Source organism: Hemitrygon akajei, chromosome 14 (genome assembly GCF_048418815.1).
Source record: "Hemitrygon akajei chromosome 14, sHemAka1.3, whole genome shotgun sequence".
NCBI lineage: Eukaryota > Metazoa > Chordata > Chondrichthyes > Myliobatiformes > Dasyatidae > Hemitrygon > Hemitrygon akajei.
The window spans coordinates 40,274,473-40,288,836 of NC_133137.1; the positions used below are offsets into that span (position 1 = coordinate 40,274,473).

Sequence of the window (14,364 nt, forward strand, 5' to 3'; positions counted from 1 at the left end):
TTACACAACAGACGGACCAGAAGTGACAAATGGACTGGATCAGTTAGGCGGGACAGATTCCTCTCTCAGTAGGATATAAGAGAACCTGTTAGGCTTAAACAGTGATCCAGCTAACCTTCTCTGGCCAGTCTCAGCTGATGGGCCCCTAAGACACCAAAATATCTCAGGTTCAACTTCATGACTTGCCCAAAGTTAAAAGATCAGCAATATTTATCTCATATGCACATTAAAAATTTGAAACTCACAGTGAAATGGATTGTTCTGTGGCATTGACCGACACTGTCTGAGGATGTGCTGGGGGGGTGGGGCAGTTCATAAGTATTGCCATGCTTCTGGCATCAACATGGCATTCCTACAGCTTACTAATCCTAACAGTCTGTCTTTAGAAAGTGGGGGAAAGCCGTAGCACCTGGAGGAGATCCACGTGGTGACAGAGAGACAGTGGTGGGAATCGAATGCCAATCAGTGATCGTTGGCATTGTGAAGCAATTGCATTAATCTTTACACCCAAGTAAGTATTAGTTTATCAGCCCTGATAATGTCAGATATAATTGATAACTTTTCTTGTATTTGCTACTCCACAAATACTTGCCTTCTGATGTTACATGTCTTGTGTTAGAGGAAGAATGGAAAATACAGTTCGATTGTACGTTGATGGAAATGGAGTTTCTTCGGAAAAGGATCCACATGTTTGAGGAAAGGATAGATTCGGAGCTACAGATCAGACAGGAACTGGAACATAAGGTAAAGAGCCTGGATTTTGAGGGGAAATATTATTGTTCTGGAAATCTTCCAAGGTTTTCCTGGTCTCCTGCCATCAATCTGATCTTCTATTGTGAGCTTTTGTCAAAAGATTCATTATTTCATATACACTGTCAGAAACGCATGGGTATCCACTTTATTGTATTAGGAACATTTAAGATCATGTTCAAGTTTATCTTTGTCAAAGGCATACATTCACAGGGTAGAAATGTTTTGAAAATTAGTATCCTACTGCAATAACACCTGCATTACAAGATAAAATCAGACGCAAGTTAACATAAGATTAAATTAGCATAAATTATATATAATGTACATGTGTAAAATATAAACTAAAATAAATAATGATATGAGTACAAGACTGGAAGAGCAAAAAACTATAGTGCAAGGTAGCATTAAGGTTTTCAGTTCAAGAGCTTGTGGAAGTGGGGAAATAGATGTTGAATCTTGAATGTGGGTCTTCAGGCCTGTACCTCTTGCCTGAAGGCAACAATGAGAAGAAGGAACCAGAATAAATTCAGCAACCAGAATAAAAAGAGGGGGTGGGGGTTGGGGACCAGGAAGAGTCTAGCTAGAAGGTGACAGGAGAAGCTGGGTGGGTGGGAAAAGGAAGGGGTTGGAGGTGAAGGAATCTGATAGGAGAGGAGATTGGACCATATGAGAAAGGGAAGGAGTTAGGGACCCAGGGAGAGGTGATGGGCAGGTGAGAAAGTCAGAGTGGGGAATAGAAGAGTGGAAAGGAAGGGATTTTTTTTTTTGCCAGGAGGAATGGATATTTATGCCATCAGGTTGGAGGCTACCCAGACAAAATATAATCTGTTGCTCTTCCACCCTGAGGATGGCTTCTTGTAGATGTCTTTGGTGGGGAGAGCTGTATGCCTGATGGAACTAGCTGAATCCACCAGTTTCCCCTGTACTTATGCATTGGAATTTCCATACCAGGCTGTGATACAGCTAGTGAGAATGCTTCCAACAGTACATCTGCAAAAGTTTGTCAGAGTCTTCAATGACATGCCAAACTTCCTTAAATTTCAGAGAAAGTAGACACCAACCTACCTTCTTTGAGGTTGTACCCAAGTGTTAGGCCCAGGATAGGATCCGAGATGTTGACACCAAGAAACTTAAAAGGTGGTCTAGGACATTTCCAGGAAGAAATGTTGACAAGAAAAGTCCAGTGGTAGACTTAAGTTACAGTGGAGTATCCAGTCTCTGTCATAATGAGGAATGTCTCCAGCAGTCGATTCAATAGTTGCTTTTCTTTTGATCAGAAGATCCTGTTGAACTCTGTTAATGTGGAATGCTGATTCGCTGATTTATCGACGGATGGCAGGGGTGAATGGCGGAGGAGCTGCATGGCCTCAAGTTGTGGGGCTGCCTGTTTACAGCCACCCAGCGAGGAATGAGTCAGGTGTGCTCCACCAGAGACGCTGTGGCAAGGCATTGGATAATTGAGAATTAAACATAGGACCAACACATACAACATGCTGCAGGAATTTAGCAGGCCAGGCAGCATCTAGGAAAAGAGAACAGTTGACATTTTGGACCAAAACATCGACTGTACTCTTTTCCTAGATGTGGCTTAGCCTGCTGAGTTCCTCCAGCATTTACGTGTGTTGCTCAGATTTCCAGCATCTGCAGATTTTCTCTTGTTAATAAAACATAGGACAAAGTTTCTTCTCTCAGTAATTGCAGAGTTTTGGAATTCTATTATGTTTCACTTAGGGTTGAAATATCTAATACTAGAGAGAATGCATTTCAGATGAGAGCTGGAAATTTCAAAGGAGAGGTGTGGTGCAAGTTTTGTTGCACACAGAGTGATGGGTGCCTGTAATGTACTGCCAGGAATGCTAGTGGAGTCAAATACAAAAGTGTGTTTAAGTGGCTCTTAGGCACATGAATGTGTAGAGAATGGAGGGATGAGGACATTGTGCAGAGAATGGATTAGTTTAGTTAGGCCTTTAATTAATTAGTTTGGTACTATTAGTATGGCTGAAGGATCTAATTCTGTGCTGTACTTCACCATGTTTTACGTTCTCAGACTGCTGACCATCTCAGTGTGAATTCATGCCTGAGATAAGTAGAATTTTGAACTGGATTCCAGATAGGAAAGTGGAAATGAGTTCCAGATCAGATCAACCATGAATTTCTGGAATGGTGAAATTGGCTCAAGTTGCTGAGTGGAATGCTACTACACCTGCATCTTACGTTATTTTGTTTCTCAGCTTTCAGACCTGCATCAAAATTATGAGCGTGCCAAGCGGGTTGTTCAGCAGCTCAGGAGGAAAGGAAAGCAGTTGTCTACGGACTTGGAGGACACCAAGGTGTTGATGGAAGGTCAGCAAAGTCGCAATCATGAGCTGGAGAAGAAGCAGAGAAGGTTTGTCTGGGCTCTCTAAATAGCAGGTTCTTCTAATGTATATTAGTGATGCTGCCTAACAGCTCCAGGGAACTTGGTTTGATTTTGATCCCTGGTGCTGCCTGAGTCCAGTCTTTGCATTCTCCCTGTGAACTTTGTCAGGTGCTTCACTCTCCTCCCCAATCTCAAAGATATGCTGACGGGTTAATTGGCCTTTCAAAATCATTGCTTAGTGAAGGTAGGCGTAGGGGAATTGATGGGGTTCCTTACTGAGAGCTAACTTGGATTCGATGGGCCAGATGGCTTCCTTCTGTGGTTTTACAAGTAATATTCTGATTAAGATCCATTCTTTCAGCCCCTGTACAGGAGGTGGTGAGCGCTTGCCTTTCAAATCTCAAAGTAAATTTATTATCAAAGTACCTACAGTATATGTCACCACATACTACCCTGAGATTCATTTTCTTGTGGGCATTCACACCTTGTCCTTCCTGGAATTCCATGCTTGCCACCTTCTCTGGACAGCAGCTGATACTGGCCTCTGAATCTCCCAGTAGCTAATGGCTGAGTGTTTGTTGCAAGCAATTTTGAAAACAGTCATTCAGAAAGACCATGTGGGCTTGCAGTCGAATTTGGTGAAATGTGAAGCTGCCTTGTCCTTTTACAGATATATATTGAGGCACTCTCCTCATTCAACCATCCTCATGCCCAGATTAGGATGTGTCAGCATTTTTCCACATCTCATACTTTTGTTCTGCCTTTATCAGTGCACAGTGATGACAATGAATTATATTACCATAGTGGCTATGTTACTGGTCTGGTAATCCCGAGGCTGGAATATGAATCCAAATGTAATGGTTGGAGCTGAGCAATTTAAAATCAGTTAACTCATTAATGAATCAGGATACATTGGAATAAAAAGCTGGTATCCGTAAAGGGGACTGTTCTGGCTCACACTATCCGAAGGGGAAGGACATAAGATGGCTACGATGATAAGGAGGAAAATATTACACTGGTGCATCGAGTCTGTAATGCAGTCAACAGGACACGTTCGTTGTATGGTTTGTTTATGTGATGTGGGTGTTGCTGGAAAAAACGAGCTTTTATTGTTTATCTCCATTTGGCTTTCAGAAAGTGGTGGTAAGTTGCCTTCTCAACCAATGAAGATGTTTGATCAGTGCTCTTTGAAGATAAATGAATGCAATACATTTACAAGTTAGAAGAGTCTGGGAGGGTGTGGAAGCTAATGGGAGGGTATGGAGAGCTATGGCACAGTACAGGGTCAATGCAAATAGGCAGAGTAACAGTTTGGCATGGACTAGATGGGTCAAAGGGCCTGTTTTGGTGCTGCAAGTGCTCTATGACTACAAACGTGCAACATGGTAAGAATGCTACAAGCGGTGGTGTTCCCCTGGAGCTACTGCCCTAAGTGATATAGATCTGAGAGATTGAAGAGGTGTTGCCAGGGTAACTGATTGGGCAAAAGACAATGGTGTGATTTGTAGTTGGTGCGGGGACAGAATGCTTGCACTGTAGTTAGTGCAGTCGACAATCCTAGATCAGTACTGGTGCAGGGACTGAACGTTTACACTGTAGTTGATGCAGTTGACCATCTTAGATCAGTACTGATGGAGCGACTGAATGTTTGCACTGTAGTTGGTACTGTCTTCCATCCTAGAGCAGTACTGGTGCAGGGACTGAATGTTTGCACTGTAGTTGGTACTGTTTTCCATGCTAGAGCTGTACTGGTGCAGGTACTGAATGTTTACACTGTAGTAAGTACTGTCTTCCATCCTAGATCAGTACTGGTGCAGGGACTGAATGTTTGCACTGTAGTTGGTACTGTTGTCCATCCTAGATCAGTACTGGTGCGGGGACTGAATGTTGGGATTATAGTTGGTGCAGTTGACCATCCTACAGCAGTATTGGTGCAGGGACTGAATGTTTGCACTGTAGTTGGTACTGTCTTCCATCCTAGAGCAGTTCTGGTGCAGGGACTGAATGTTTACACTGTAGTTGGTGCAGTTAACCATCCTAGATCAGTACTGGTGCAGGGACTGAATGTTTGCACTGTAGTTTGTGCAGTTGACCATCCTAGATCAGGAATGGTGCAGGGACTGAATGTTTGCACTGTACTTGGTGCAGTTGACCATCCTAGATCAGTACTGGTGCAGGGACTGAATGTTGGTATTATAGTTGGTGCAGTTGACCATCCTAGAGCAGTACTGGTGCAGGGACTGAATGTTTGTACTGTAGTTGGTACTGTCTTCCATCCTAGAGCAGTACTGGTGCCGGGGCTGAATGTTTACACTGTAGTTGGTGCAGTTGACCATCCTAGATCTGTACTTGTGCAGGGTCTGAATGTTTGCACTGTAGTTGGTGCAGTTGACCATCCTAGATCTGTACTTGTGCAGGGACTGAATGTTTGCACTGTAGTTGGTGCAGTTGACCATCCTAGATCAGTAATGGTGCAGGGACTGAATGTTTGCACTGTAGTTGGTGCGGTTGACCATCCTAGATCAGTACTGGTGAAGGGACTGAATGTTTGCACTGTAGTTGGTGCGGTTAACCATCCTAGATCAGTACTGGTGCAGGGACTGAATGATGGTACTATATTTGGTGCAGATGACCATCCTAGATCAGTACTGGTGCGGGGACTGAACGTTTACACTGTAGTTGGTACTGTTGTCCATCCTAGAGCAGTACTGGTGCAGGGACTGAATGTTGGTACTACAGTTGGTGCAGTTGACCATCCTAGATCAGTACTGGTGCAGGGACTGAATGTTTGCACTGTAGTTGGTACAGTTGTCCGTCCTATAGCAGTACTGGAGCAGGGTCTGAATGTTGGTACTACAGTTGGTGCAGTTGACCATCCTAGATCAGTACTGGTGCAGGGATGGAATGTTTGCACTGTACTTGGTACTGTCTTCCATCCTAGAGCAGTACTGGTGCAGGGACTGAATGTTTGCACTGTAGTTGGTACTGTTTTCCATGCTAGAGCAGTACTGGTGCAGGTACTGAATGTTTGCACTGTAGTTGGTACAGTTGAACATCCTAGATCAGTACTGGTGCAGGGACTGAATGTTGGTACTATAGTTTGTGCAGATGACCATCCTAGATCAGTACTGGTGCGGGGACTGAACGTTTACACTGTAGTTGGTGCAGTTCACCATCCTAGATCAGTACTGGTGCAGGGACTGAATGTTTGCACTCTAGTTGGTACTGTTGTCCATCCTAGATCCGTACTGGTGCAGGGACTGAATGTTGTTACTATAGTTGGTGCAGTTGACCATCCTAGAGCAGTACTGGTGCAGGGACTGAATGTTTGCACTGTAGTTGGTACTGTCTTCCATCCTAGTGCAGTACTGGTGCAGGGACTGAATGTTTGCACTGTAGTTGGTGCCGTTGACCATCCTAGATCAGTACTTGTGCGGGGACTGAACGTTTACACTGTAGTTGGTACTGTTCTCCATCCTAGAGCAGTACTTGTGCAGGGAATGAATGTTGGTACTATAGTTGGTGCAGTTTACCATCCTAGATCAGTACTGGTGCAGGTACTGAATGTTTGCACTGTAGTTGGTACTGTCTTCCATCCTAGAGCAGTACTGGTGCAGGGACTGAATGTTTGCACTGTACTTGGTACTGTTTTCCATGCTAGAGCTGTACTGGTGCAGGTACTGAATGTTTAAACTGTAGTAGGTACTGTCTTCCATCCTAGATCAGTACTGGTGCAGGGACTGAACGTTTACACTGTAGTTGGTACTGTTGTCCATCCTAGATCAGTACTGATGCAGGGACTGAATGTTGGTACTTTAGTTGCAGTTGACCATTCTAGATCAGTACTGGTGCAGGGACTGAATATTTGCACGGTAGTTGGTACTGTTGTCCATCCTAGATCAGTACTGGTGCAGGGACTGAATGTTGGTATTATAGTTGGTGCGGTTGACCATCCTACAGCAGTACTGGTGCAGGGACTGAATGTTTGCACTGTAGTTGGTACTGTCTTCCATCCTAGAGCAGTACTGGTGCAGGGACTGAATGTTGGTACTGTAGTTGGTGCAGTTGACCATCCTAGATCAGTACTGGTGAGAGACTGAATGTTTGCACTGTAGTTGGTTCTGTTGTCCATCCTAGAGCAGTACTGGTGCAGGGACTGAATGTTGGTACTATAGTTCGTGCAGTTGGCCATCCTAGAGCAGTACTGGTGCAGGGACTGAATGTTTGCACTGTAGTTGGTGCAGTTGACCATCCTAGATCAGTACTGGTGCTGGGACTGAATGTTTGCACTGTAGTTGGTGCAGTTGACCATCCTAGATCAGTACTGATGCAGGTATTGAATGTTGGTACTGCAGTTGGTGCAGTTGACCATCCTAGATCAGTACTGGTGCAGGGTCTGAATGTTTGCACTGTAGTTGGTACTGTTGTCCATCCTAGATCCGTACTGGTGCAGGGACTGAATGTTGGTACTATAGTTGGTGCAGTTGACCGTCCTAGAGCAGTACTGGTGCAGGGACTGAATGTTTGCACTGTAGTTGGTACTGTCTTCCATCCTAGAGCAGTACCGGTGCATGGACTGAAAGTTTACACGGTAGTTGGTGCAGATGACCATCCTAGATCAGTACTGGTGCAGGGACTGAATGTTTGCACTGTAGTTGGTGCAGTTGACCATCCTAGATCAGTACTGGTGCAGGGACTGAATGTTTGCCCTGTAGATGGTACTGTCTTCCATCCTAGAGCAGTACTGGTGCAGAGACTGAATGTTTACACTGTAGTTTGTGCAGTTGACCATCCTACATCAGGAATAGTGCAGGGACTGAATGTTTGCACTGTAGTTGGTGCAGTTGACCATCCTAGATCAGTACTGGTGCAGGGACTGAATGTTGGTACTATAGTTGGTGCAGTTGATCTTCCTAGATCAGTACTGGTGCGGGGACTGAACGTTTACACTGTAGTTGGTACTGTTCTCCATCCTAGAGCAGTACTGGTGCAGGGACTGAATGTTGGTACTATTGTTGGTGCAGTTGACCATCTTAGATCAGTACTGATGGAGCGACTGAATGTTTACACTGTAGTTGGTGCAGTTGACCATCCTAGATCAGTACTGTTGCAGGGACTGAATGTTTGCGCTGTAGTTTGTGCAGTTGACCATCCTACATCAGGAATAGTGCAGGGACTGAATGTTTGCACTGTAGTTGGTGCAGTTGACCATCCTAGATCAGTACTGGTGCAGGGACTGAATGTTGGTACTATAGTTGGTGCAGTTGATCTTCCTAGATCAGTACTGGTGCGGGGACTGAACGTTTACACTGTAGTTGGTACTGTTTTCCATGCTAGAGCTGTACTGGTGCAGGTACTGAATGTTTACACTGTAGTAAGTACTGTCTTCCATCCTAGATCAGTACTGGTGCAGGGACTGAATGTTTGCACTGTAGTTGGTACTGTTGTCCATCCTAGATCAGTACTGGTGCGGGGACTGAATGTTGGGATTATAGTTGGTGCAGTTGACCATCCTACAGCAGTATTGGTGCAGGGACTGAATGTTTGCACTGTAGTTGGTACTGTCTTCCATCCTAGAGCAGTTCTGGTGCAGGGACTGAATGTTTACACTGTAGTTGGTGCAGTTAACCATCCTAGATCAGTACTGGTGCAGGGACTGAATGTTTGCACTGTAGTTTGTGCAGTTGACCATCCTAGATCAGGAATGGTGCAGGGACTGAATGTTTGCACTGTACTTGGTGCAGTTGACCATCCTAGATCAGTACTGGTGCAGGGACTGAATGTTGGTATTATAGTTGGTGCAGTTGACCATCCTAGAGCAGTACTGGTGCAGGGACTGAATGTTTGTACTGTAGTTGGTACTGTCTTCCATCCTAGAGCAGTACTGGTGCCGGGGCTGAATGTTTACACTGTAGTTGGTGCAGTTGACCATCCTAGATCTGTACTTGTGCAGGGTCTGAATGTTTGCACTGTAGTTGGTGCAGTTGACCATCCTAGATCTGTACTTGTGCAGGGACTGAATGTTTGCACTGTAGTTGGTGCAGTTGACCATCCTAGATCAGTAATGGTGCAGGGACTGAATGTTTGCACTGTAGTTGGTGCGGTTGACCATCCTAGATCAGTACTGGTGAAGGGACTGAATGTTTGCACTGTAGTTGGTGCGGTTAACCATCCTAGATCAGTACTGGTGCAGGGACTGAATGATGGTACTACAGTTGGTGCAGTTGACCATCCTAGATCAGTACTGGTGCAGGGACTGAATGTTTGCACTGTAGTTGGTACAGTTGTCCGTCCTATAGCAGTACTGGAGCAGGGTCTGAATGTTGGTACTACAGTTGGTGCAGTTGACCATCCTAGATCAGTACTGGTGCAGGGATGGAATGTTTGCACTGTACTTGGTACTGTCTTCCATCCTAGAGCAGTACTGGTGCAGGGACTGAATGTTTGCACTGTAGTTGGTACTGTTTTCCATGCTAGAGCAGTACTGGTGCAGGTACTGAATGTTTGCACTGTAGTTGGTACAGTTGAACATCCTAGATCAGTACTGGTGCAGGGACTGAATGTTGGTACTATAGTTTGTGCAGATGACCATCCTAGATCAGTACTGGTGCGGGGACTGAACGTTTACACTGTAGTTGGTGCAGTTCACCATCCTAGATCAGTACTGGTGCAGGGACTGAATGTTTGCACTCTAGTTGGTACTGTTGTCCATCCTAGATCCGTACTGGTGCAGGTACTGAATGTTGTTACTATAGTTGGTGCAGTTGACCATCCTAGAGCAGTACTGGTGCAGGGACTGAATGTTTGCACTGTAGTTGGTACTGTCTTCCATCCTAGTGCAGTACTGGTGCAGGGACTGAATGTTTGCACTGTAGTTGGTGCCGTTGACCATCCTAGATCAGTACTTGTGCGGGGACTGAACGTTTACACTGTAGTTGGTACTGTTCTCCATCCTAGAGCAGTACTTGTGCAGGGAATGAATGTTGGTACTATAGTTGGTGCAGTTTACCATCCTAGATCAGTACTGGTGCAGGTACTGAATGTTTGCACTGTAGTTGGTACTGTCTTCCATCCTAGAGCAGTACTGGTGCAGGGACTGAATGTTTGCACTGTACTTGGTACTGTTTTCCATGCTAGAGCTGTACTGGTGCAGGTACTGAATGTTTAAACTGTAGTAGGTACTGTCTTCCATCCTAGATCAGTAATGGTGCAGGGACTGAACGTTTACACTGTAGTTGGTACTGTTGTCCATCCTAGATCAGTACTGATGCAGGGACTGAATGTTGGTACTTTAGTTGCAGTTGACCATTCTAGATCAGTACTGGTGCAGGGACTGAATATTTGCACGGTAGTTGGTACTGTTGTCCATCCTAGATCAGTACTGGTGCAGGGACTGAATGTTGGTACTATAGTTCGTGCAGTTGGCCATCCTAGAGCAGTACTGGTGCAGGGACTGAATGTTTACACTGTAGTTGGTGCAGTTGACCATCCTAGATCAGTACTGGTGCTGGGACTGAATGTTTGCACTGTAGTTGGTGCAGTTGACCATCCTAGATCAGTACTGATGCAGGTATTGAATGTTGGTACTGCAGTTGGTGCAGTTGACCATCCTAGATCAGTACTGGTGCAGGGTCTGAATGTTTGCACTGTAGTTGGTACTGTTGTCCATCCTAGATCCGTACTGGTGCAGGGACTGAATGTTGGTACTATAGTTGGTGCAGTTGACCGTCCTAGAGCAGTACTGGTGCAGGGACTGAATGTTTGCACTGTAGTTGGTACTGTCTTCCATCCTAGAGCAGTACCGGTGCATGGACTGAACGTTTACACGGTAGTTGGTGCAGATGACCATCCTAGATCAGTACTGGTGCAGGGACTGAATGTTTGCACTGTAGTTGGTGCAGTTGACCATCCTAGATCAGTACTGTTGCAGGGACTGAATGTTTGCGCTGTAGTTTGTGCAGTTGACCATCCTACATCAGGAATAGTGCAGGGACTGAATGTTTGCACTGTAGTTGGTGCAGTTGACCATCCTAGATCAGTACTGGTGCAGGGACTGAATGTTGGTACTATAGTTGGTGCAGTTGATCTTCCTAGATCAGTACTGGTGCGGGGACTGAACGTTTACACTGTAGTTGGTACTGTTCTCCATCCTAGAGCAGTACTGGTGCAGGGACTGAATGTTGGTACTATTGTTGGTGCAGTTGACCATCTTAGATCAGTACTGATGGAGCGACTGAATGTTTACACTGTAGTTGGTGCAGTTGACCATCCTAGATCAGTACTGTTGCAGGGACTGAATGTTTGCGCTGTAGTTTGTGCAGTTGACCATCCTACATCAGGAATAGTGCAGGGACTGAATGTTTGCACTGTAGTTGGTGCAGTTGACCATCCTAGATCAGTACTGGTGCAGGGACTGAATGTTGGTACTATAGTTGGTGCAGTTGATCTTCCTAGATCAGTACTGGTGCGGGGACTGAACGTTTACACTGTAGTTGGTACTGTTCTCCATCCTAGAGCAGTACTGGTGCAGGGACTGAATGTTGGTACTATTGTTGGTGCAGTTGACCATCTTAGATCAGTTCTGATGGAGCGACTGAATGTTTGCACTGTAGTTGGTACTGTTGTCCATCCTAGATCAGTACTGGTGCGGGGACTGAATGTTGGTATTATAGTTGGTGCAGTTGACCATCCTACAGCAGTATTGGTGCAGGGACTGAATGTTTGCACTGTAGTTGGTACTGTCTTCCATCCTAGAGCAGTTCTGGTGCAGGGACTGAATGTTTACACTGTAGTTGGTGCAGTTAACCATCCTAGATCAGTACTGGTGCAGGGACTGAATGTTTGCACTGTAGTTTGTGCAGTTGACCATCCTAGATCAGGAATGGTGCCGGGACTGAATGTTTGCACTGTACTTGGTGCAGTTGACCATCCTAGATCAGTACTGGTGCAGGGACTGAATGTTGGTATTATAGTTGGTGCAGTTGACCATCCTAGAGCAGTACTGGTGCAGGGACTGAATGTTTGTACTGTAGTTGGTACTGTCTTCCATCCTAGAGCAGTACTGGTGCCGGGGCTGAATGTTTACACTGTAGTTGGTGCAGTTGACCATCCTAGATCTGTACTTGTGCAGGGTCTGAATGTTTGCACTGTAGTTGGTGCAGTTGACCATCCTAGATCTGTACTTGTGCAGGGACTGAATGTTTGCACTGTAGTTGGTGCAGTTGACCATCCTAGATCAGTACTGGTGAAGGGACTGAATGTTTGCACTGTAGTTGGTGCGGTTAACCATCCTAGATCAGTACTGGTGCAGGGACTGAATGTTGGTACTATATTTGGTGCAGATGACCATCCTAGATCAGTACTGGTGCGGGGACTGAACGTTTACACTGTAGTTGGTACTGTTGTCCATCCTAGAGCAGTACTGGTGCAGGGACTGAATGTTGGTACTACAGTTGGTGCAGTTGACCATCCTAGATCAGTACTGGTGCAGGGACTGAATGTTTGCACTGTAGTTGGTACAGTTGTCCGCCCCATAGCAGTACTGGAGCAGGGTCTGAATGTTGGTACTACAGTTGGTGCAGTTGACCATCCTAGATCAGTACTGGTGCAGGGATGGAATGTTTAAACTGTAGTAGGTACTGTCTTCCATCCTAGATCAGTACTGGTGCAGGGACTGAACGTTTACACTGTAGTTGGTACTGTTGTCCATCCTAGATCAGTACTGATGCAGGGACTGAATGTTGGTACTTTAGTTGCAGTTGACCATTCTAGATCAGTACTGGTGCAGGGACTGAATATTTGCACTGTAGTTGGTACTGTTGTCCATCCTAGATCAGTACTGGTGCAGGGACTGAATGTTGGTATTATAGTTGGTGCGGTTGACCATCCTACAGCAGTACTGGTGCAGGGACTGAATGTTTGCACTGTAGTTGGTACTGTCTTCCATCCTAGAGCAGTACTGGTGCAGGGACTGAATGTTGGTACTGTAGTTGGTGCAGTTGACCATCCTAGATCAGTACTGGTGAGAGACTGAATGTTTGCACTGTAGTTGGTTCTGTTGTCCATCCTAGAGCAGTACTGGTGCAGGGACTGAATGTTGGTACTATAGTTCGTGCAGTTGGCCATCCTAGAGCAGTACTGGTGCAGGGACTGAATGTTTACACTGTAGTTGGTGCAGTTGACCATCCTAGATCAGTACTGGTGCTGGGACTGAATGTTTGCACTGTAGTTGGTGCAGTTGACCATCCTAGATCAGTACTGATGCAGGTACTGAATGTTGGTACTGCAGTTGGTGCAGTTGACCATCCTAGATCAGTACTGGTGCAGGGTCTGAATGTTTGCACTGTAGTTGGTACTGTTGTCCATCCTAGATCCGTACTGGTGCAGGGACTGAATGTTGGTACTATAGTTGGTGCAGTTGACCGTCCTAGAGCAGTACTGGTGCAGGGACAGAATGTTTGCACTGTAGTTGGTACTGTCTTCCATCCTAGAGCAGTACCGGTGCATGGACTGAAAGTTTACACGGTAGTTGGTGCAGATGACCATCCTAGATCAGTACTGGTGCAGGGACTGAATGTTTGCACTGTAGTTGGTGCAGTTGACCATCCTAGATCAGTACTGGTGCAGGGACTGAATGTTTGCCCTGTAGTTGGTACTGTCTTCCATCCTAGAGCAGTACTGGTGCAGAGACTGAATGTTTACACTGTAGTTGGTGCAGTTGACCATCCTAGATCAGTACTGTTGCAGGGACTGAATGTTTGCGCTGTAGTTTGTGCAGTTGACCATCCTACATCAGGAATAGTGTAGGGACTGAATGTTTGCACTGTAGTTGGTGCAGTTGACCATCCTAGATCAGTACTGGTGCAGGGACTGAATGTTGGTACTATAGTTGGTGCAGTTGATCTTCCTAGATCAGTACTGGTGCGGGGACTGAACGTTTACACTGTAGTTGGTACTGTTCTCCATCCTAGAGCAGTACTGGTGCAGGGACTGAATGTTGGTACTGTAGTTGGTGCAGTTGACCATCCTAGATCAGTACTGGTGAGAGACTGAATGTTTGCACTGTAGTTGGTTCTGTTGTCCATCCTAGAGCAGTACTGGTGCAGGGACTGAATGTTGGTACTATAGTTCGTGCAGTTGGCCATCCTAGAGCAGTACTGGTGCAGGGACTGAATGTTTACACTGTAGTTGGTGCAGTTGACCATCCTAGATCAGTACTGGTGCAGGGACTGAATGTTTGCGCTGTAGTTTGTGCA

At 45.6% G+C, this 14,364-nt stretch overlaps 1 protein-coding gene across 6 annotated transcripts in view; it reads left to right on the plus strand.

Moving 5' to 3' along the window:
- LOC140738519 (unconventional myosin-XVIIIb-like) overlaps positions 1–14,364 on the plus strand; it is a 680,390-nt gene that overhangs the window by 435,846 nt on the left and 230,180 nt on the right. For all 6 annotated transcript variants that reach the window (XM_073065895.1, XM_073065893.1, XM_073065892.1 and 3 more), the window contains 2 exons: positions 620–744; positions 2,982–3,136. In XM_073065895.1, coding sequence (XP_072921996.1) covers positions 620–744; positions 2,982–3,136 — 280 coding nt within the window. The remainder of the gene's footprint in view (positions 1–619; positions 745–2,981; positions 3,137–14,364) is intronic.